At 35.9% G+C, this 24,675-nt stretch overlaps 2 protein-coding genes across 3 annotated transcripts; both read right to left on the bottom strand.

Moving 5' to 3' along the window:
* Positions 1-1,143: 1,143 nt before the first annotated feature.
* LOC126732419 (ras-related protein Rab11D) lies at positions 1,144-3,632 on the bottom strand. The gene is made up of 2 exons (XM_050435264.1): positions 3,209-3,632; positions 1,144-1,851 (listed from the first exon to the last, which is right to left on the bottom strand). The coding sequence occupies exons 1-2, from the start codon at positions 3,457-3,459 to the stop codon at positions 1,404-1,406; spliced, it is 699 nt and encodes a 232-aa protein (XP_050291221.1). The 5' UTR covers positions 3,460-3,632; the 3' UTR covers positions 1,144-1,403.
* A 9,725-nt stretch (positions 3,633-13,357) lies between these two features.
* Positions 13,358-24,482, bottom strand: LOC126732418 (flavonoid 3'-monooxygenase CYP75B137-like). 2 transcript variants are annotated; one of them, XM_050435262.1, is made up of 3 exons: positions 24,327-24,482; positions 19,425-21,039; positions 13,358-14,067 (listed from the first exon to the last, which is right to left on the bottom strand). In XM_050435262.1, the coding sequence occupies exons 2-3, from the start codon at positions 20,397-20,399 to the stop codon at positions 13,447-13,449; spliced, it is 1,596 nt and encodes a 531-aa protein (XP_050291219.1). In that variant the 5' UTR covers positions 20,400-21,039; positions 24,327-24,482; the 3' UTR covers positions 13,358-13,446. The 2 variants fall into 2 exon arrangements, with proteins under 2 accessions (XP_050291219.1, XP_050291220.1); XM_050435263.1 differs by lacking the exon at positions 24,327-24,482 and having other exon boundaries at positions 19,425-21,061.
* Between the last annotated feature and the right edge of the window lie 193 nt (positions 24,483-24,675).

Raw genomic sequence — 24,675 nt, 5'->3', positions numbered from 1 at the left:
ATAGAACTTTAGTGGACATAATGAACTAAATTGGACTGAAGATGATAGAATGGACCGAATAAAACAATGTGGACTGAATCAGACTTTTGAATATTTATCATTTTTATTGCATTTTTAGGGCTCATATTTTTAATTGTTAGGGAGAACAAATTATCTTCAACAAATTTTAGAGAAAAAATTATACATTATATTACAATACAAAATAATTATTTATTCCTACACATTGCATGAGTCTTTGACTAGTTTCAATAAAACACAATACATTCGAAAATGAGAATATGATCTATTAAATAAATCCGTGTGGCAAAACATGTATTGACTATTGTGTAGACCAAAAAAAGTTGGACATCAATTGTAACGCTAAATCATCAAGCATGATGTGTGTATCAAATTGCCAATATAGATTTCGAGTCCGACTGAATGGTTCTGCTTGGATAGGAGGATTTAAAAACAATGAATTTGAAGAACAATTTTAAGTATTAAATTGTAATATACGGAGTAATTCAATATACAAATGATGATTCGAGTTTTGAAATTTTGCTCAAACAAACGCCCCTGATATTATGGATTTGAAATTTTGCTAAAAAAAAAGCCCCTGAAATTATGGATTTGAAGGATTTGAAATTACTTCTACTTCTGATCATTTGAAATCCATATATAAATAAATTTCAAATCCACTCATAAATTTCATAACAACAGCCAAATCTAAAAACAAAAATAATAATATATATATATATATATATATATATATATATTTAAAAGATTATTTTACAAATGACCTTTAAATGTCTTTTTCAAATACACTTAAGTCAAGTGATATTTTCTAGTGTTTTCAACAAAGACATCTAAGATTTGAAACCCCATACTATTACTTAAAATGTATATAGAAATAAAGCTACATATTTATTAATCTATTCAACTCCTTTAAACAAAGATTTGAAATCCTCTCAATAGAGGAATTAGATAAACAAGCCAACAGAAAACACCTATCCAAACAAACCATCCATATAGACACACACCTTAACGGCAATAGGATACGTAGCTGTGCTCGTGTTTGCATTTAAGTATTTAACCCTAAGCATGGCCTTTATCAAGAGTGCAAGACACTAGCAATTTTCTCAAAGGCATTCATAAATTTTACAATAATTGTGAATTGTGAAATTGATTGAAAGAGAGTGTTAACTTAAGTTTTGAGACATCAAATACGTAACAAGCAATCTGCAACTTAGCTTCATCTTTAGTTCTTTCTCCCATTTCAAAACATGAATATAATTGGCTTCCTCCTGCAAACTAAACTTAAGCATTGAAAGATATACAAAGGAAACACATCACACACCTAAAAGAATTGCTATGAGTAACACAGAACCAAGATTCCCCTCTTTTTAAACCTCAATTCAATCAAATCATGATGATCTACAGCACATGTTGCTCTTAGCTGGGATCACTTGTGCAGGACCAGGGATAAGGATCTTCTTGCCAGCCAGAGATGCAGGGTTCCCGTTACCTTGATTTTCATCAGCAACTAGGTTCTTCTTGTTCACAATGTTGAAGATCTCTGTCAACACAGTCAAAAAGGCGGTTTCAACGTTCGTTGCTTCCAGTGCCGAGGTCTCCAAGAAAAACAGTCCTTCCTTCTGAGCAAATTCTTTGGCATCCTCTGTGGGAACTGCACGCTGATTCTCGAGATCAGTTTTGTTCCCTATCAGAATGATGACAATGTTCTTGTCCGCATGGTTACGCAGCTCTTCCAGCCAACGAGGTATGTGATCAAAAGTCTGGCGTTTGGTTATGTCGTAAACCAGCATTGCCCCAACAGCACCCCTGTAATATGCACTTGTAACTGCTCTGTATCTGCTCAATCCACCAAAAAACTTGATCAGATGATTATTACTTGCACTAAATCAACATTTCTTTAAAATAACTTCACGGATAATACAATGTGATTCAGGCAACACTTAGATGAGACTTAAAAATTGGCAAAAAGGTTTGCACAGGCTCTCTCTCATCAAGTAGAATACAAAGCTATATCTAGTCCAGTAACATTTCAACATTTTCCTACAATTCACTCTTAGAATACAAAGCTATATGCCTATATCCATTCATTTTGAAATTAGTGGATTGAATTTTGACACGTCATTAATAATTGAGTAATCATTTATACTGGTAAGACAAAGAACTTGTCTGCAAATAAAATATCAATCTTCATAAACATTCAACATGTCAGTCATGTGATGCTGGGTCCATTTCCAAATATCTATAGGAGCCTAATACAATTGATAAGTGTAATCATACAATTGATCTATAAAATCAACCCACACCGACATGGCTACATAACCAAACAATGACAAGAAATTTCAACAACTCCAAACTTCCTATTACCTTTCGTCTTTTTTTTTTTTTTGGATTAAGACCCTGTAGAGTTCTTAGTGTAACTCTACCATGGATTTCTTAAAATCCTTTCCATCCATTTTGAAATTGGATTTTACCATATAATCAAAATTTAAATAGATATCAAAATGCCGATGCTCAATGTCTATTTAACTACTCATGATGTGGTAAAATTCAATCCATTCATTTCAAAATGGATGGATAAGATTTTAGAAACTCTACGAGTAACCATAAAGAGTCTAAACGATCCTAATCCATTCTTTTATTTTGAAAATATATAATGATTTGCAAATTATAATCAATATCTACAATTATACTTACTAAAATTGAAATAAACCTCATGATAGTATACACATTCAAAAGCGTTAAGAAACTCTAAAACGGACTAGATTGGAAATAATATTCAAATTATACTCTTCGTCCTTCATATTAAATCCAAATTTTAGTCCCATTTGTTTTGTTCTTCCAAAAATTATAATATCAGCAACAAATAAAAATAAAATAAAATCATAACCATGGAATATATATATATATCAGTAATAAAAATCAGTTACAGAGATAAATTTGGACTTGGGTTTGAACTTCGAAAACTGCGCATGAAAATAGATACGACGATAACAAAATCAGTAAACCTCAACAAACAAACAAAAACAAGCGATTCAACCAAAGCTAAACTAAACAAAACTAAACAAAACAAATCCATTAACATTATTTTTATCAAATGCAAGATCGATCTAACTCTAAAGTGAACTAAAAAAAAAGAAAATCAAAACCCTACGAATCAAGCAAAAGCAGTATAAGTTTCTAGACTAGAAGGTACCGTTCTTGACCAGCCGTGTCCCAGATCTGAGCCTTGACACTCTTGTGCTCAATGACAAGAGTGCGAGTCTGGAACTCGACGCCGATGGTGGCTTTGGAGTCCAAACTGAACTCGTTGCGTGCGAACCGAGCCAGTATCTGAGACTTCCCGACCGCCGAGTCACCTATCAGCACCACCTTGAACACATAGTCTATCTTCTGGTTCGAATCTCCATATCCTGCTCCTCCACCTCCACCTCCACCGCTAGCCATTTTCAGAGAGAGCTATGAATCTCCGAGCGCTTTTTTGGTTACTCTGTACTTTATGGTAGTTCAGAGATCGGTGAGGAAAGGCTTTAAGTTTTTTGGTTTGTGTGTGAGAACTGTGAGAGGTAAAGTGAGATTGATTTTGATTAAAATGAACAAGCGACACGATTTTGCTGATTTTTTTGTGTATTTAAATATTTGGCTTTGTTTATACTTTATATTATAGTACATTTCAGTTTAGGGCACTACTATAAGTTAAGCAATGGATACTTGCCACGTTTGTGAAAAGTTATTTTTGTTGGGTTATGTGGCATGAAGGGATTGGTTAGGATGGTGCGGAGATGTGATGGGATCAACACTGGAAAGAAAGGGAGAACACAGATTTCACAATGATCGCTCTCGCTGTGTCAGGTAGTGGTGGCGTATGTCTCGGTGAGCTGTCTGATTAATGTTGTTGAGTTTGACCACTCGCACTGTATTATATGTCATTTCATAACTAAATAAATGTTTGTACTGTGTGTGAAGGTAGGAACTCAAATTTTAGAGTAAACAAGTTTTTAGAAAAAATTTCATACACCCGTACATTATTAGAGTAGTAGGTTAGAATAAAATTTCATAAAGTAAAACTTAAAAGAATGTTGTTTTTATTGTTTAAGTTATAAACTTTCTGATCCCATCCAAAAAAAAAAAAAAGTTATAAACTTTCTGATATTTTGGTGGGTTCATTTGGGCTTGATATGTCCATTTATTTGGGCTGATGTTCAGAATTATACAGTCCAAGTCCAGCAAAGGCTTAAAGAATGTCGTTTTTAGTGTTTAAACTTTAAACTTTCTGATATTTTGGTGGGTTCATTTGGGCTTGATTTGTTCACTGATTTTGGGCTGATGTTGGCTTGAGGGAGGCCATTGTGCAGTTTATCAACAAAAAGAAAAGTTTATAAAAAAGAGGGAGGCCATTGTAAGGAATAATTACAATGAAATGCTTACACTAAAGCCAATAAAATATACTAAATAGTTGACAAATACACTAATCGAAGTGTTAATATTTAAGTGAGTTGCAGCTAACTCAACTAGTAAAGTTTATTGTTTTCGAATAGGAGAGCTAAGTTTCAAACCCTACCTATATTAAAAACCAATTAGTGTTATGATTTGATGATAAAGAGCGATCATAATAGAGCAACATCATAAGTTAAAATTCTATCATATCTAAAAGATAAATCGTTGAGCATTTGTTAATATTTTGACCATAATTTTTTTTTTCCAAAAATTTCAAATTGATATGAAATTAGTGTCATTTGAAAGATAATTCAAAATTCTACAACTTCGCCAAAATTGTGCTTGAGCTAATTTCGATATGTATTATGTCCAAAATGACCTGCAATGTGAACCTGAAACTTGTGATTCTGAATGTTTGTAATGGTGTCATGGTAAGTTGGGTTTTTTTTCTTTTTTCTTTTTTCTTTTTTTTTTCTTTTTTTAAAATTCAATCCGAATTTTGAACTTAAAATTTAACCATTTGGGACCAGCTAAGAATAATGAATATTTTCTCCAAAAAAAAAGAATAATGAATATTTATAAAATAATTTATTTTAACTAAGCACTTATTTTAGAAAATAAGATTATCATAATCCCATGTGCAATAGAACACCCTTCTCCTAAGCCAAAACCAATATTGTGGGGGGGTATGAAGCCGGGAAGCCCATGTCAATGTCTGCGCTGGGCCCAGGGCCCGATCCAAGGAAGGCCCACCCCTTGGCCATGGGAAGGATCCTCCTCGGTCATGGGAAGGACCCTCCTCGGCCATAAATGTAGCCGGGGGCAAAGGGAGCAACTCGGTCTTGGTGATGACATTTCGGGTCATTTCGCTGAACAAGAAAAGTACTAAAACGATAAAGAACAAGGGAAAGACTGCCATTATTGCAATTAAGTACTCTGCACATGACAGAATCATACTTTTTAGCTTTTACAACCACCCCCAACCATTTTGGGTATGGGTTGATGGGACAAATATCAGCCCTATAAAGCTGAACCTACACGTGAACGTTCGTGAAAGGAAAAAAACTAATATAAAAGGAGGAAGAAGCAGTCCAGAAAGGAAAGGGGGACCAGGTCCAAGAACCGGAGCCACCCAGGCCGTGCCGAGGAGAAAATCTTTTTGGATAAGCTTAGTTCTCCTCTGTACGATCATCATGAACACCATGACTAACGACTGTTCGTTCACCAAGGTCAAGTCTTTTAGCCCACTCTCTACAAATTCATTGTATTGGGCCCGCTGGTCCAAGATCCCACCCACCGTGTGGTATTGGGCTGAAAAACGAGACCCTACAAATATTATTATGACACCTTATTAATTAATTATTATCCTTTAAAAGACCAATCACAATTAGCTAACCATAATCATAAGTCATTGTTCTAATGGTAGGGATGTCTATCAACTGTAAAAACTTGATTTGGCCGCAACTTTTGATCCAGTCATATCGTTTTGATTGTTAAGATTTCAAAATATATTTTACAAAGATAATTTAGAAGACCAACAATTAAAATTATGATTTTACCCTTGAGATGTTAAAGGATCATTTAACCCCCATATGAAGCTAAATGTATGTTGTAAAGTGGGGTGTCAACACATATTAGATTCTTTAATGCTAAAACAATGATACTTAAGGTCAAGGTTGTCAAAATTGAGATCCTATGTAGAATTGTGGGAGGTAGATGGGATTATGGATCATAAGATCGGATCGTGGATCGTAAGATCTTCCATTTTTTGGAAAAAAAAAATACACATTGCTAATAACTTTGTATGTTAAATAATCACAAAAATTATACATTCATCTTTATATATATATATATGCATTAATAAGAAGTGATTTGTATACCATATTTAAGTAAATATTTAATTAGCAACCAAGTACAACAAATTGTTATCAATTTCTATTAAAAAAAGTTGTTATCAATTGTTTTTAATAACCAAATTGAAAAATTAAATTTTCTTAAAAAAAAAAAACCGAAAACTTCAATTAGAAAAAGGGTACCAAAGCATTCCATCGGTGGCATTAGAGCATTCACATTTGGTCTCCTATATGCCATATGTTGGTATATTTTAGCATCAAGGCAAAAAAATAACCCATTACCCGGTCTTACAAAATTTTGGAATTGCAAAAATATCTGCAATTGTGATACAGTGCCATCCTAAATGTATGATGGCACTGTAGCACAATTCTAAATCAAAAAATTATATTTTATTCTTTTTCACCTTTTGTTTTCTATCACTCTCACTTCTGTCTCTCATCTACTCTCTCTCTCTGAGCTCCTCCCTCTCTTATCTCACTTCTCTCTCTCGATCAAAACTTGCATCGGAGTTGGGTTGGATTCAAAGTGGTCACGGCGTGGATCGACGGAGATCGGAGATCATGGTGATGTGGGTTTGGATCGATGAGCTGTGTGGGTCGTGGGTCAGGTGGTGGTTTTGGAGTTGTGGGTCAGGTGATTGGTTTGGATAGGTGGATCGGTGGATCGGTGTATCATGGGTTAGGTGGTGGCGTGGGTTTGGATTGGTGGGCAGTGTGGGTCGTGGGTCATGTGGTGGGTTTGGAGTTGTAGGTCAGGTGATGGGTTTGGATAGGGGGATCAGTGTATCATGGGTTAGGTGGTGACGTGGGTTTGGGTGCTGTGTGTGGCTTCGTTGGTGGCTCCGTTGATGGCTTTGATGACGATTTTTTTTAAACAGGTTGGGATATGTGGAGTTTTGGTTTGGTTCGAACTAATGGTTTGATGGTTTTTTGTTAATGTGGTTTTGGTTTTGGTTTGATGGTCTAGTGGTTGGTGCTGGGATATGTGGGGTGGCAATGTGTTGGCGGGTGGCATGGTGGTGGTGTGGTGGCTATGTTTTTTTTTTCTTTGTTGTGGCTGGTGCTAGAGGTGGAGGGAGAAAGAGAGGAAAAGGAAGAGAGAGTAAAATAGTAAAAAAAAAAAAAAGAATAAAAAAGTAAATTTAAATAAACTGGGAAAAAAATAGAGTTTGGGATGTTAGGTGTGTTGTAAAACTGTATAATATAATTGATAAAATAGATTTTGAGATGGTAAAATAAAATAGTATGAAGATTACGGATGTGAATACTTTTAGAGCATTCTCATCAAAGGTGTTAAAAATGCTAAATGTTATTTTTTAGAATTTTTAACACCTCAAATCATAAAAACATACCTACAATAAAGATGTTAAATGCTAAATATTTTAGCATTCAGCTACAATGAGCTGTCATTGATAATAGCTCACTATAACTGGATTGTAAACAAAAAAAATATTTTTTTATTCCTTACAAGTCTGATCTCTCACACTATTCTCTTCTTTCTTTTTCTCTCACAGGTTTGACTTCTTCTCTCTTTTCTTCTTTCTTTTTCTCTCACCGGTCTTACTTCTTCTCTCTTTTCTTCTTTCATCGGCATCAACAACTGAAAAATCACAGTGATAGTGGTGGTGCTGAAGTTTTATGGTTTTTTTTTTTTTTGGAGGTAACTTGTGATTCTAATGGTGGTTGCCACGGTGGTGATGTGGGTCTTGGTTGTTTTGTATCAATGGTGCCTTGGCGATGGTTTTGATGGGTCTTGGTTGCTAGGTTGCTGGGTTGCTCGATGGGTCTCGATGGTGTTTCTCAGCGGAAGTGGGTTTGGGTTTGTGATTTTGGTAGGTTGTTTTTCTTTATCTTTTTCAGATTGTTGGTGATGATGAGGCTGTGGGTTTGGGTTTGTGATTTTGGTGGGTTGTTTTTCTTTTTCTGCTTGTTGGTGGTGATGAGGTTGTAAGTTTGGGTTTTGTGATTTTGGTGGTTGGGGATTGTGGTGGCTACTGGCTAGTGATTTTTTTTTTTTTTTTTTTTTTTGGTGGTGGTGGCTGGCAGTGGCTAGTCTTAGTTGTGGCTGTGGCTGTGGTTGTGGTTGTGGTTTGCTTGGATTGAGAAGAAAGTGGTGGATTTCTTCAGAGAAAGAGAGAGACATGAATAAGAATAGAGAGAGAAAGAAATATAGTGAGAATAAAAATAAAAATATTTAAATGAAGTTGTAAAAAAAAAATAAAACTTTTGATGTTTGGTATACTGTAAAATGAGATGTTAAAGTAGTGTTTTGAGATGTTAAATGCTAAAATTTGTAGCCCCATTTGGTATACCCACTCAAACACATATTTTCAGTTTTAAAAAAATATTATACGTATTTTCACATACTTTTTCACTTATTACCTATATGTATTTCTACCCATATTTTCAAATAACAGAATACATGTTTTTAAGAGTATGCGCCAAATAAGACTCTCTCAATGAAAATGGTCATAGCAGAAAAAGTAGCTTATCTAAGAATAAAGGCATTTCCAATTCTGCAGTACAAAATTGACACGCCAGTACTCACTAGTCACTAGAGCTACCTAAGTCATTGACTCCACCCGTCAGCAATTGCATATACGTGGCCACTGCCTGAAGATTGAGAGAACGCATGGAAATAATTAAGACTAGGTTGATTACATTAATCAAGATTTCAACTTTCACATTATCGACCCAAAAAATTAAAAAAGCCATTTTCCTTGGAGTTGATTTATCCTCTGTGGAATAAAACTATGCTAAACTGATTCTCAAAAAAAAAAAAAAAAAAAAAAATATATATATATATATATATATATATATATATAAAGCTTCTGCAACTAAGCACCAAATATACTAAAGTCTCTAGTTGTTAGGGTGGTGCATCCAACCCACCAATTCAATAAAACCAATCTAATATAACCCAATTCAATGCCTCAAGTTGGCTTTTCATTGGTTAATGGGTTGGATTGGATTTGTTTCTTTTTATTTTTTTAACTCATGGTGGGTCAAATTCTATTTGATAGTTTTTTCAACCCAATTCCCCACACACATTGTGTGTATTTGTGTGTCAGTGATGTAGAATATACAGCACAAGCCTTCTTGGAGTAGCAAGGGCGCCAGAAGTCACGACGCGAGATTAAGGGGGTGCTAATAGAGGCCATTAGGGCGACGATGTTAGAATTGCATGAAATTTGGCAGGTTGAAAGATAACGGTACTCTGATCCAAACTCGAGACTAGAGGGTTGCCTAAATTTAAACGAATTCCTTCATTAAGGCCTCAAAAATAGTGTTTTTGTAATTTTTAGTAATATTTGTTTTTCTTTAATAACTTTTAGTTTAAAAATCGGAGTAAGGTCCTGACTGTTTTGAGACGTCTCTTAGAGACAGTATTTTCAATTTTCGCAATTATATAATTTTTGCTATTTTGGCAAAAATCACAATTTTGCCACCTAATTACGTGATTAGCGTGAATTATGGTTGTACGATACGGGGTCCTCAGGCCCTTTGGGCCTTGCGCCCCAGCCCTGTGGTACGGTCCATAACCCCAACCCCTTGTACGAGGTAGAACCCCAGGCCCCAGTCCTGCTAGGCCATGGGTCCTAACCTCGTGCCACGATGCCTGACCCAATGCCCATTGGACCTATAATCTCGACCTAGATACACTTTGAGGCCCAGTCCGGCCTCTCCCAATCAACTGCAACTTGGACGGGAATGTGATTGCTCGGAATGACCATGTCTCGACTGCCTAATATTGCCTTGGAGAATATCGCTGCCGAACAACCTTTTGGAGGTGGGAACCAATTCCAATGCCATTACCACCACTCCCAATGGAACATCCACTTAGAAATGATGGAATTGGACCCCCATTCCCACTAATAACCAAGAATAATCATAACACCTCAATTCATCTTGAGTTATAAATAGGGGAATAGAGTGAGAAATAGGGAGGGGGGGGGGGAGGCTGGAGAGAAAAAGAGAAAAAAGGAGGGAGCCACACCAAGAGTGAAGGGAGCGACCTTGTGAGAGGAAGAGAGGAATTCGTAAAGACAAGTGTGAGTGTAACTGGGTCTCCGGGCAAAGGACTACCTATAATAGGAAACCCAAATCTCACAATACAAATAGGTTGTAAGCCCAAGTATAAGTCAAGCCCATTGGCCATATTTTGGGTGTGCACAAGGGTTTTTGGGTGTTTTCCTAGCCGCCATAGGGTCTATTTTTTACTATTTAAACATATTGTAACCTCCAAGATAGTTTAGTTTTTCAGATTTATAAAAAAATACAAACTTTGTCAATTTTTCTCTAATGGATTCCAGAACCCTATCACCTTGTGGATTCACGAAACCTCCCATGGATTCGAGGTTTTCATTCAGAAGTTAACGTGTTTCTTTTTCCATTTAGAAAGCAGCGTGTTTGTTTTCTTGTAGCTTCCACAACATTAATTAGTTATAATTATTTAAATTTTGTTGTTTTATTTATATTAGTATTTCAAAAATTAGTATAATTTAAGAACATATGTGAAGTGTAATGATTTATTGAAATAAAATGGTGTAAGTAGTAGATGAAAAATCAATTTTTACAAGATATGAAAATTTATGTCTAACCCACCATGGATCGGGTTGGATTGACTTCTACATAGGTAATGTATTGGATTGTGCTGAAAAAAAAATCCTCCACAAGAATTTTTAAACTAAAAAAGAAATGCACTTCTAGTCAATGTGAAAAATCTCCAACTTGAAACAATATCAATCACAAAACAAAACCTAATATCTAAAAATGCCAAAAGAAGGGACAGTGGGACACAAATATTTAAACTAAAAAAAAAGGTAGCACACTCCTAATCAACGTGAGTTTTTTTTTCCTAAACATCAAAAAGTTTCTTGAACACTCGCCCCAACTCTCTAAAGGCATCTTAAATTTTTGGCATAAATGTACTTTTAGCCCTTACATTTTGACTTTTTTCCATTTTAGTCCCTATATTTTATTTTTACCACTTTTAGTCCCTAAACTAATTAACACAGGACATTTAAGTCCTTGAAGTACCATTCCGTCACCAAACTAACGGAGAAATTGGACGTGGCTGACGTGGGCATTAAAATATTATTAAAAAAATTATTTGGCATTTTAAAAATGCCAAAATTAAAAAAAAAAAAAAATTAATTACTCAATTTTCTTTTCATTATTTGTGTTCTTCCCTATAATCAATCTCCAGCAAAAAAAAAACCCTAAACCTAGATCCTAACCAAACCCTAAACCCATATCCCTAGTAAAGCAAACCTTAGCCTTCAAACCCATAAATTTTCTTGGCAAATAAACACAAAAAAAACCCACTCACTGGTATGTTGTTGTTGGTTGTCGTTGCCACCATTGTCCGAACTGTGACCACCTCTTCTTCCTTGTTGTCTTCCTCGCACTCTTCAACCTCGTACTTCTCAATATCCCTTTCTTTAACATCATCATCAGCTATCACAACAACTTTATCGTCTTTCTCCTTGGAAAAATCTAAGCTTTCTTCAATTTTTGGTAATGGGGTTTCAGAAACATCATCATCGAAGGGTTTCTCTAGGACACGACGAGTGGGTTTGTCTCTATGCTTGCCTTTGCCGTTCACCTTCTTTGACTTCTCGCCGTGAGCTAAGTGGTCCTCAAACGCTTCAATGGCTTGGTGGATGAGCTCGCAGTTTGGCGAGGAGTCCCATTTGAAACAGTAGCTTGTGTAGCAGTCAAAACAGCCGCACTCAAACATAGGTGGCTTATGGGTATTGTTGGTGGTGTTGTTGTTGTTGTTGTTACTGTTGTTGTTATGGTTATTTGGGGCTTTCTTTGGAGGTTTTCGCTTGGAATCTTAGGTGATTGGAGATGGGGTTGTGGTTTTCATGGAGCGGGTAATCATGTAAGCAAGGACTTCACGGTCTTCAAGAGAAAGAACAGAAGCTAGAGCTAGAATCGCAGTTGGGAGGAGCTTTAACACAGAGAAAATCTCCATCAGAATGGCATGGAATCACCGAAGAAGAAGATGAGGAAAAAGATGAGGATGAGGATGGAGATGGGTATACTTTACCTTTGTTCTTTATCTTCATTTTTCTTTGCTTTGCTTCAGAAAAAAAGAAAAAGAAAAAATTGTATCTTTTTTTTTTCCTCTCTTTTCTTATGGTTTTTCTCTCGTCTCCATCTCTCACTCACACTCGCTCACAGTCTCTCTCTCTCTCTCTCTCTCTCTCTCTCTCTCTCTCTCTCTCTCTCTCTGTGCGTTTGAGATATTTTTAAAAAATTTGAAATTTTCAGATCGATAAAAAAATATCTTGGATGATGTAAAAATGTCATCCACCAGACTTATTATTATTTTTTGCCATTTGGTTGCTAGGTTTCTATTCTTTTGCTTGGGTTTGATCTTAATTTTCTTTAATTCGGTGGTGGTAATTTGGGATTTTTTTTTTCCAGTGGGTTTTTTTTTTTTTTTTTTTGTGCGTGTTTATTTGCCAAGAAAATTTATGGGTTTGAAGGCTAAGGTTTGCTTTACTGGGGATATGGTTTTGGTTAGGATCTGGGTTTAGGGTTTGTTTTTTGCTGGAGGTTAATTATAGGGAAGAACACAAATAATGAAAAGAAAATTGAGTAATTAATTAATTTTTTTTTTAATTTTGGCATTTAAAAAATGCTAAATAATTTTTTTAATAATATTTTAATGGCCACGTCAGCCATGTCCAGTTTTTTTGTAAGTTTGGTGACAAAATAGTGCTTCAAGGACTTAAATGTCCCGCGTTAATTAGTTTAGGGAATAAAAGTGGTAAAAATAAAATGTAGAGACTAAAATGAAAAAAAAGTCAAAATATAAGGACTAAAAGTGCATTTAGTCCTAAATTTTTTATTGGCGTATAAAGTGAAGGTCGGTTTTGGAAATTCAAAAGATAAGACAAAAAAAGTACTCCATTTTCACAACTGTCGACATGACCTGTTGTGATTTTAAGTAATGTCACTTTCATCTGAGTTCTTCTTTGATATCACATTTATGATGTACCAATCACTACATGCATGTCAGTCATTATTAAAAAAGATGCGCCTGTGAACTTATTTCTCTCTTGTAGTAATATGGATGTTGCAAACTTGCAATTCCACTCATCATATCAAAAGCAAATACACTTCTAACTTACTCATACATAGATGGATCAGTTAACCTTGGGGTAGGTATTGCAACAAGAGGGGTCTTCTTTTTTAGTACAATCCCAAACTTTTCTATAAGGTCCAATTTCTCTCCCTGGGGCAATTTCCAATCAAAAGAATGCAAAAGTGTAGCAAGGGAATACATCACCATCCTCTCAGCCATTGCTGTTCCAACACATATTCTCCGACCAGACCCAAACGGAAAATAATTGAAGTCACTTCCACTATAGTCCCATTTACTCTTCAAGAACCTCTCTGGATCAAAATATAATGGATTTTCCCAAATAGAAGGGTCCCTTTGTATTGCCCATACATTCACAAAGATCCGAGACCCTTTTGGAATGGTGTAGCCTCCCACGGTGCATGTCTCACTCGGGCAATGAGGGACTAATAATGGCAAGGCTGGGTGTAATCGCAGTGTTTCTTTCATCACAGCATATAAGTACGGTAATTTGTGAATATGAGACTCTTCTACAATGTTATCCTTGCCAACTACAACCTCCAATTCTTGTTGGGTTTTCCTCATCACCTCCGGTTTGTTCATAATTTCAGCCATGGCAAACTCAATTGTATGGGAGGATGTGTCTGTCCCACCTACCACCATATCCTGTTTACAATGTACACTAGATTATGGCACGTGGATGCCTCCTTGGACAACTTAGCTACCAAACCAAACAAGTCAAATCAATTGTAATATCAATGTCATAATTTGAAAGATAATGTTGTTTTTTAGTGGGAGCCTTGCGTATGGGGACTCCCTGTGACTTAGGGGGCTCACCACTTAGTGATATAAAATTATAAATATTTCACCGATGATAAAAAAAGTCTATAACATTATTCATATTGAAATATCATAAAAGGAAAATCAAAATCTTGTAAACAAAGAATAACAGCTATATAATATATTTCTCGTTCAGCCGCTCCAATAATTCCACTTGACATGTTCCATACACATTTTAAAATTATAGAAATTACAATGTAGTAAGCAAGCAAACAAACAATTAACAGAGTGCCAAACAATTTGATTTGATTTTTTTTTTAAATTTTTTTTCCTCTGCCCTAGGTGCCAAGATTCTTGAAATGCCAAACAAATATTTCTTAAAATGCATGTAAATTTTTGTTCAATTCAAATGTTATTTATTATTCGATCAATAAACTTATTTTTTATGCATATTTTAGACTATAAAAACTTAAAATATATACATTTGATTGATAACATAACTATTAATCTTCAATTTTCTTGAAATTACAAGTATGAAGAATATAATAAGAACATGCAATCCAACAGTTACATCCAATAAAAAGATAGTGGATTAGTTTGAAATACTATCTACAGACAATTACTTGTCATCCTTTAATGCTAAATGGGTGGGCAAAGCAAGTTAGACCTTTTATTGTCAAAAGGTTGACTTGGTTCTCTCTCAAGTCTTAAAAGGGGAAATTATATTTTATCTCTCTAAACTATACCCCTTTTTACACTTATCCTTTAAACTATGAGAATGATCGTTTACTCTCCCAAACTATTACCTATGGGGTGGGTGCAAAATGATGGTTTAATGGGGGTAAGTGTGAACTCTATTAATTTATGGGGAAAAGAATTACACGAGTAATAGTTTAGAGAAGTAAGTGTAAAATAAAGTATAGTTTAGGAAATTAAAGTGTAATTTTCCCAAACCTCTTAAATTTTACTTTTTGCATGCATTGTCAATCTAGTCACACATAGGCGTGGCTTTAGGTAGATAAGCAAGATCAAATTTCTCTACTAAAGGCCGTGACTTCGTCAATTAGTATAACTTTGATATCACGTCTCCTTTAAATGACTTTCTTGCATGGATGGATTATTGCCTTGTCGGGATTCAGATCCTCTAGATTTCTTAGAGTACTTTACCTAATAGATTTCTTTAAATCCTAAGCTCTCTTTTATGATTTAAGAGTCTAAATTTTGTCATGTCAACTGTGCGTACCCAAATTCTACTTGATGGGTCGGGCTTAGAATTGGGCTCACAATTTACTTGTATTAGTGGGCTTAGTGTTTCCTATTGAGGGTAGTTCCTAACCAAGTGACCCAACGGCGCCCCTTAACCCCCACAAATTCTCTTTCTTTCCTTTCTGAGTGGTTCTCCCTCCTGGTGATACCAGCTTTAACTCTCTCTTTTCCTCTCTATCTTTTCCTTCACATTGCCAACCCCCTTTCTTCACTCAATTTTGCTATTTATAGCTTAAGGCTAGTAGAGGTTTCATGATTACATTCTGGTCTCACTCGTGTGGGTGGGGTCCTATGTGATTATTCCTGACATGGAATATATCCCATTGGAAACGATGGTAGTGGCATTGGAACTGATTTCCTGCCTCCAAAAGATCGCCCAGCAGCGATACCTCCCAAGGCAATATCGAGCTATCGGGGAGGTACGTCATTCTAAGCAAACGCACCTCCGAACAGATCATGAATGGGCAGTCATGGGCTTGTTTATCATGCACTCAAAAACGATATGGACTTACTATGAGGTTTGGATTCAATTTTGGTTCTTGAGAATGTTCGGGCCAAGGCCTAATGGGCCTGAGGCCATACCTCGTACATCAACATTTTACTAACAATACTTTTAAAATAATAAGATAATATTGTAAACAAAACAATTAAGATTATTGTTAGTGAAATGCTGACATGGCAAAATCCAAACTATTAAATCATTAAAGAATGGTTAAGATTTAAAGAAATCTATTTGATAGGGTACCCTAAGAAATCTAGAAGATCTGAATCCTGCCTTGCCGACACTTCAGTTTATTGCCTTTTATCATAAGTCATGACTATAATCTATATGTCGACATATAGAGACGTCTCTCAACTGAAATTTGTAGAGACAACCACAAACTTCACCCAATTAATAATGACTAATCTTTTAAGAGATTAAATCCAATAAGGATGTGGTGTAAAACCAATGGTTTTGAAACCCGAACCGGACCGTACGGTCCGACTGGGAAAACCTCGAACTACTCATTTTTGCGGTTCTTTTAGTCTCAAGAATCGCTCTACGGGAAAAAAATAGGGATCTATGCAAACTGCGGTCGAACCTCATGGTTTTGAGAATCATGAACGGTTCTCGCGGTTCTCATAGGTCCCTTCAAAAAAAAAAAAAAAATTTAAAGCCTTAAACGGCAGCATACCGCAATATATATTGGATTCTGGCTGGTTAATGGATACCAGACCAATACAAAATTACACACAAAATGCTTCTTTCCCTCCCCTCATGCTAGTCATACTTTCTACCTCCCTTCATTTCTAACTCTCTTTACGCTAATGATGAAGTCATACCATTTGGTGGAGAGCGGCGGCACCAGTAAATATCCAGCAAGCTTTGAGTCCTTGAGAAGGGGTTGAAGGTCTGAAGCTTTAATAGAAAGAGAGAGTTTGAGGTGAAAGATAGAGAGAGTTGTGATGGAAGTGAAAGAGTTTTGGAAAATAAAGAAATGTTTGATAGTGAAGTGATAAGTTTAATCGTGTGAAGATGAGGGCTTGTTGGAAATTGTAATGACATGTAGGTTGTAGTTGTAGGTCTTAGGCGTGTGATATGGATTAGAAAAAGAAAAAGAAATTAATAGAGGTGGGAGTGGGAGGCAACTGGCAAGAGGCATCAGGCATGTGTTTGGTTTTATCACCCACCATTTTAATTTTTCTAATTATTTAATCTTTTTTTACCAAACTCCTCTCACGTAATAATCAGTAATATCTCATTTCTCACCTACTAACCCTTCTTTTTTATTATCTTTTTCTAGTCTTATACTTTTATCTCTGTTCATTTTTTTTTTATAATAAACTTATAAGCTTAACAAGTTTAATTGCTTAACAAATTAAAGTTATAAATATGCAAATAAAATTTATTTATTTATTTTTAAAATTTATACAAATAATTTTTTTTAAATAGCGGTAAACCCGAAACGGTACACCGGTATTGATCGATACCGAAATATATCGTTTCGCTGACCAAACCGGTACAACCTCTGATACAAGATTGACTTCCTTGTTCTAGAGCTGTTTTTGACTTCTTCTTCTCTCTTCCTTTAATTTCATCTGCTTTTGTTTGTTACAAAGCCTTGAGCCCCACATGATATGATGATACATCATATCATCCTCTTTTGTCCACTTGCTGGTACAAATTAATGCTTTTAACTTTCTTTTTATAAAAAAAATGGTTATTATTATTATTGGATAGATATTTCATACTTGGGCTTGAGATGGATATATTAGACATAGTTAAAATATGGATTTATAGTTTTAATTGGACTATTTTAGTTAATTTCTCTATTTTTTACTAATTTAATATTTTTATATATATTTAAAATAATTATTAAATTAATTATGATATCATCACGGTTCGACCTCGGTTCGACCTCAAAAACCTTGAACCTTCCCCTTTTACGGTTCAATAAACGGTCCGGGTTTCAAAACCATAGTTTTACCCCTCCAATTCCAATATGTCACATCATCTTGTCACACATTTAAGAACAAGTACAACCACACTCAATCAATTCTAATACCCATATACAAATCTAACCAATTTGGGAGTTTATTGAGATATTATTAGGTGTGGTAAGATATATTTAATTTTAAGTAAAATACTGATGTGACAATTTCTTATTGGATGGTGTAAAACATGGATTTTACACTCCATTCTTACCAAATTTGGACTCATCTTTTAATTAGGGTTGTAAATAAATCAGGTCATTCATAAACAGTTTCGGCTTAGCTTAGTAAAAAATTCATTTATATTTATTTTTTCCTAAACAAGTTAAGCTTGAATCTTAGTTTTAGGCTTGTATAATAAATGAATTAAACCAAAAAAAAAAAAAATGTTCATTATCAGGCTCATAAACATTAGGGCTCGATACAAAATAAGCTGAGTTTAGATTGTTTATTGGCTTGGTAATAAGCTTGATATGAGTTTGATAATTAAACTCATATCTTACTAACCTTAAGCAATTGGGAGTTGGGATTGCTCATCTAAACCAAATAGGCTTAATAATAAGCTTGATATGAGTTTGATAACGTATCTATATTGAATTTCAAGCTCAAATGCTTGATATTGGGCTCAAGCCTGACTTAACTAATTAATCAAACCAAACACAAATTTTAGGACTGTTTGACAAGCTCGAGCTCAAACATTATCTATAAGTTTAATTCAAACTCAAGTCAAGTTTGAACATTTTACAATCGTAATTAAGCCAAATTTGAAAACTCGTACTTGGCAATGCTCAGCTCATTAAGGTTGTCCTATTAAATAATAGCATACTAAATGCTTCAATGAATATAAGCTCTTTTAATTCAAAACAAGTATATTACCTGACTAGAAAAAAATAAAAAATAAAAACCTACCCGGCATAAACCTTTTATTTTCTAAGGTCCCCATCATAAAACATTAAAACCTTAATTGGTAAATCCCATCTACAAGTAATTTTTATCTCATATTTTATTTCTTTCTTCTTTTTTCTGCTAAGACATATTTTGTTATTTAATAAGCTTAATTCAAACTCAAGTCAAGTTTGAACATTTTACAATCATAGTTAAGCCAAATTTAAATACTCACTACTTGAAGATGCTCAACTCATTTACTGCCCTACTTTCGAGGGTTGTTCTATTAAATAATAGCTTACTAAATACTTCAATGAATATAAGCTCTTATGTGTCTTTTAATTCAAAACAAGTATATGTTTCTCAAAAAAAAAAAAAAAAAAAAAATAATTCAAAACAAGTATATTATCTAACTAGAAAAATAAAAAATAAAAACCTACCCGTCATAAAACATTAAAACCTTAACCGGTAAACTCCATCTACAAGATATTTTTATCTCATATTTTATTTATTTCTTTCTTTTTTGGCTAAGACATATTTTGTTATTTAATTTACTACTATTTTTTTTCCCGATCAAATTATTTACTACTACGATTTGATTGTGAATGAAAAGAACGTACCATAAGCAAGGCCTTGAGGTGGATCATGGTCAAAGGCGGGTTGGAATCACCTTCATCCTTCAATTTCAACAAAAACTGCAAAAAGTCCTTACTACCTGACCCTCTGCTCCCGCCTTCTTTATCAATCTTCAGCCTTTGATCAATCATAACATCAAAGATCCGATCAAACCGTCGGGCCAACCCGTCCATCTTCTTCCGTATGCCTTGCAAGTCAAACCGGGCCAAACCCGGATAAAAATCCGAGATGTTGGGCTTCCCCAAAAGCTCCGTCATCCCTAACACCACTTCTCTGAATTCAGCCCCTAGCCTAGCCCCCTCCTCCTCCTCCTTCACTGTCCCACCCCACAACATGTTGGTAATCAGGTTCAACATCGTTAAGAACATTTGCTCCTCAATGTTCACGGGTGACCCGACCCGACTATACAAGTACCCAGCGGTTTCTCTAACATGTTTACGACGTAGCATGTAAAAGGAGTCCAACGTGATATTACTAAGCAACTTGAGCGCACAAACTTTTCTCAACATCCGCCACTCTGGCCCGTATGAGCACCACGCTATATCGGATCCACCATAGGTAGCAGCCCGACCCGCTTCGGTTATGTCACGGTTCGCAAAGGTGACGTCTTGGTCTTTGAGCACTTGGCGAGCCATGGAAGGTGAGCTCACCACGATGCCAACCTTGTTGCCGAGCCGAAGCTTGAATATGGGCCCGTAGATATGGGCGAGGCCCGCGAAGTAAGAGTGAAGCTCCGGTTCGAGGGAGAGGAGGTTTCCGATCAACGGGATGCCACGTGGACCTGGCGGCGGCGGAGGAGTAGTACTCGTCGTCGTTTTGTTAGATTTGGAGGAGTGAATCGTGACCCATGCGTACCAAGAGAGAGTAAAGATGACAAGAAGAAGAGTGAGAAGCAGTGAGCGTGAAACTGGGTCATTTCCACTGCTAAGACTCTGGAGGAAATATGCGTTGAGAGTCATGGTTGATTGCTGCTAGCTAGTATTGGTTTGTGGATTTGGAGATGAAAGGTGTGAGTAGACTTGTGAAGGCTTAGGCTTGATTTGTGGATTTGGTTGAGGATAATAACATATATAAAAACTAATAAAGCAGTACGGAGAAGTCTAGATATTTAGTTTATACAGTGAACCGGAGAAGTAGTAGTTTTGTCCGCAAGGTCTAAGACAAAATTGATCACTATTCTAGAAACAAACAAAATTTTAATGACCAGATCCTATTGGTGCAGGTTGCTAAAGTCTGAAAGAAAGGTTCTGTCCATCCATCTTGCCTTCTTGACGTAGTTGTAGATCTGAACCAAATATTTATCATTGCTAATAACATAAAGCCTCTGATAGCCCATATCCTTTGCTTTCATTAGAGCTAACAAAAGAGCTTCCTGGGCTGCTTGATGGCGTGTTTTAACTCCACTGCTTGCTCCCCCTGAACAAAATTGATCAATCCAAGCTCCTAGTTTCAATAGCAAATCCACTCCTTCTGGTTCTTTTGTTCTCAGTAGCTGCCACCTTTATCAAAAGTTGCCAATTCTATCCGCATTCCTTTGTTCTATTCCTGCTTCTTTGACAATGATTGTACCCCTTATACAGATTAAAAGCCTCCTTGAACCTGCAAATAAGAGATTGAGATGTGAGAATTACTTCTACAGGATTAGGAGTTTTCTCATTGTGAAGAATCAAGTTCCTATGGATCCAGATTGTCCATAGAATAGTGAAAATAGATTGAAGAGAACTTTGCTTTGTTTGAACTGGCATGTTGGTGGTAATGATATGACTGAGAAGCCATTGTTTCACAGAAAGATGGTTCAGCTCAGAAGTCCTGATGCCAAGTGATGAGCCATACCAGACAGCCCTAGCAAAAGGGCATTGTAGAAACAGGTGAGACATTGTTTTTTCCCCTTCATCACACATTAGGCATCTGCTAGTTGTTTGAATGCCTCTTCTGATCAGGTTTGTTAACACTGGTAGACTATCATGCAGTAACTTCCAGATAAAGGTAGTAATTTTCATAGGAAGTTTCACTTTCCACAAAGCTTTCCAAACAGATTGAGGAATATCTTCTATGATGTGATCTGGTCTTGTGTTTATATTCTGGATTTGTTGAATCTAGGAGTAAGCTTTGGCCACATTATATTCTCCTGAATTTGAGTACTTCCATATTAGAGTGTCTGGAATCAATTTTAGCTATGGGAATCTTGCTGATTTCTACACAAGTGTTGTGGTCATATAACTTCCCAAGCAAATCCCAATTCCAAGTTTTTGTGTTAGGATGTATCAAATCAGCCACTGTACCTCTAAGGAGATTGTGGTCTCTCAGGATATGATCTGGGATATGAAACCAATCAGGATGGTTGAGAGGGATTTGATGACCTGATCCAACTAACCATCTGCCTTTCCCCAGCTCTGCAAATTGGGGTTTTGCAATATTTTTCCAAGTCCATGAGTGGTTGGGTTTGGGTATGTATCCTTGCAGGTGAGTTTTAGGAAAGTATTTTGCTTTAAAGGTTCTAGCAAGGAGAGAGTCTGGGGAGTTTTGAATTCTCCAAAATTGTTTTGTTAGCATAGCTTGATTAAAGGTGCTAAATTTCCTAAAACCAAGTCCACCATTGCTTCTTGCTTTGTAGATTTTATCCCACCCAATCAAATGTAGTTTCCTAGTACCCAAATCATGCCCCCACCAAAAAGCCCTTACAGTTGCATCTAATTTCCTACAAATAGTTTCTGGAACCTTAAAAAGCATTGGAAGGTGTAGAGAGGCATTGATTACAAGACTGATTTTATGAGGGTGGTCCTACTTGCTTGAGATAAAATTCTTGCTTTCCAACCCTGAAGTTTAGCCTGCATCTTATCCACTAAGTCTTGAAAATCCATCACTCTTCTACCTCTCAATTTGAAATCTGTTCCCAAATACTTGCTTGGCCTAAGGACAAGGTTAACTCTCAGATTTTCGGCCAAGGACTGTTGAATGTTAGTAGGTATATTAGGGGTGCAGAATAGATTAGATTTTGCAAAATTAATGCACTGACTAGATAAGGAGCAATACCACATGATAATCTCTTTTAACTTTGATAAGGATTGATTATCATTCTCAAAGAAGAAGATGAAATCATCTGCAAATAATAAGTGTGTAAAAGTAACACCCCTTCTTCCCATTGTGATACCCATGATTTGCTCCTGCCTTTTAGCTTGAGTAAGAGCAATGGACAAAATGTTGGTACACAACAAGAATAAGTAAGGGGAAATGGGGTCTCCTTGTCTTAATGCTCTAGAGGGGTGAAAAAATTGTATGGGACTCCCATTGAGCAAAATAGCATACTGGACCAAAGAAATGCATTCCATAATCCAGTTAATCCAAGTGCTACTAAAATTCATTGTAGTTAACATAGCTCTAAGAAAGTTCCAACTCACTCTATCATAAGCTTTGCACATATCAACTTTTAGAGCTCCATACCCTTTTTTCCTGCCAATTTTTTTCCCCATAGTATCCATAATTTCATGAGCTAACAGGATATTATCAGAGATATTTCTACCTTGTATAAAGGCATTTTGGGAGGGTAAGATGAGAGAATTCATGAGAGGCTTTAGTCTATTAACCACAATCTTTGTAATGATTTTATAAGTGACATTACAAAGACTAATGGGTCTAAATTGAGTCACCTCCTTAGGAACACTCACCTTAGGAATGAGGGTAATAAAAGTTTTATTGAGGGCTTTAAGCAAGGAGCCTGAATGGAAAAAAGCTTGGGTTGAGTTAAGTATATTTTGCTTCACCACTGCCCAATACTCTTGGAAGAAGAAAGCTGGAATACCATCTGGGCCAGGGGCTTTATGGGCTCCTAATTGGAATACAGCCATTTCTATTTCAGCATTTGAAATTGGACTATCCAATTGAAGGACTTGTTGTTGGCTCAATTTAGGAATAGGAAGGGTACTAAGATTTTCAAGAATGGAATCAAAGGAATAGGAGTTTGGTTCATAAAATCTATCCTTAAAGTGCTTTACCAGTAAATTTTCAATTTCCTCAATATTATTGGTATTACTACCATCCTCTCTTTTAAGTAGTGTAATCCTATTTCTTGCTCTCCTCTGATTCACAATAGTCTGAAAATATTTAGTATTCCTATCACCTTGAATGATTCAATTGCTTCTAGCTTTCTGAGCCCACTTGATTTCTTCCCTATCCATCAAGTTTTCTATATCCTCCCTAAGAAGTTTCTTATTCCTAACATCCATTAAAGTTTGAACTGAGTTTTGCAGATTTTGAAGGATTTTATGTTTGTCCTTAATTTCCCTTTCCACCTTTCCAAAAACTTTCCTATTCCACTCACTAAAGGTCTTCTTTACATTATTTATTTTATATTGTAAATTGAAAGCTCTAGAGCCAATAGTTTTGACAGCCCATGCTGCTTTAACAACATCACCACAGTCCTCATGAGAACTCCACATTCTCTCAAATCTAAAGGGTCTCCTCCTAAAGGGTAGATGCACTTCAAATTCTAATAAGATTGACCCTTGATCAGATCTAATGATTGGATGATTGTGAAGAGCATATTGTGGGTAAGAATTAATCCACTCCACAGAGGCAAATGCTCTATCCAATCTCTCCATGACAAAATAGTCATCCTCCCTTCTATTCATCCAAGTAAAATGCTGGCCCTTGGCCTCAAGAGCACATAATCCCAACTCATTAAGAGTCTGTTGGAATAGCTCTGCTCCAACAATGCTATTACTATGAAAAGAAAAATTTATCCTCATTAGTTAGAACTTGGTTGAAATCACCTATGTACAACCAATTTGGAAGAGCAATTTGCCTAATTTGCAGTAATTCCATCCAAACTTCCTTCCTTTTAGCTAACTCAGGGTGACCATAAAAGAAAGTAATGGAAAGAGGAGTACCTTTGTGATCCAGAAGGTTGGCATGTATCATATTTTTGGAGCTATGTTGGATGTGGAGGTTGTGCTCAGGCATCCATCCCAACAGCAGCCCTCCATTGAGTCCCACATGAGGAACCTCCCACCCATTCCAGAAGCCACATCTTTTCAACACTTCAAAACCCTTATCTTCTTCCAACTTTGTTTCCATCAAAAATAGTATATTTGGTTTATGGTCTTGGGCCTTTTTTTGACACTGTAGAATTGCAGAGGGTTTGCCTAGCCCTCTACAGTTCCAGCTTAAGATACTCATGGTTGCTGGGGAAGCTGTTGCAGGCCAGCTTCCTGAAGCCTATCTTCAGATTCAGTTTCC

Source organism: Quercus robur, chromosome 6 (genome assembly GCF_932294415.1).
Source record: "Quercus robur chromosome 6, dhQueRobu3.1, whole genome shotgun sequence".
In the NCBI taxonomy this organism is placed as follows: Eukaryota; Viridiplantae; Streptophyta; class Magnoliopsida; order Fagales; family Fagaceae; genus Quercus; species Quercus robur.
This window is presented reverse-complemented; position numbering and strand designations above follow the sequence as displayed.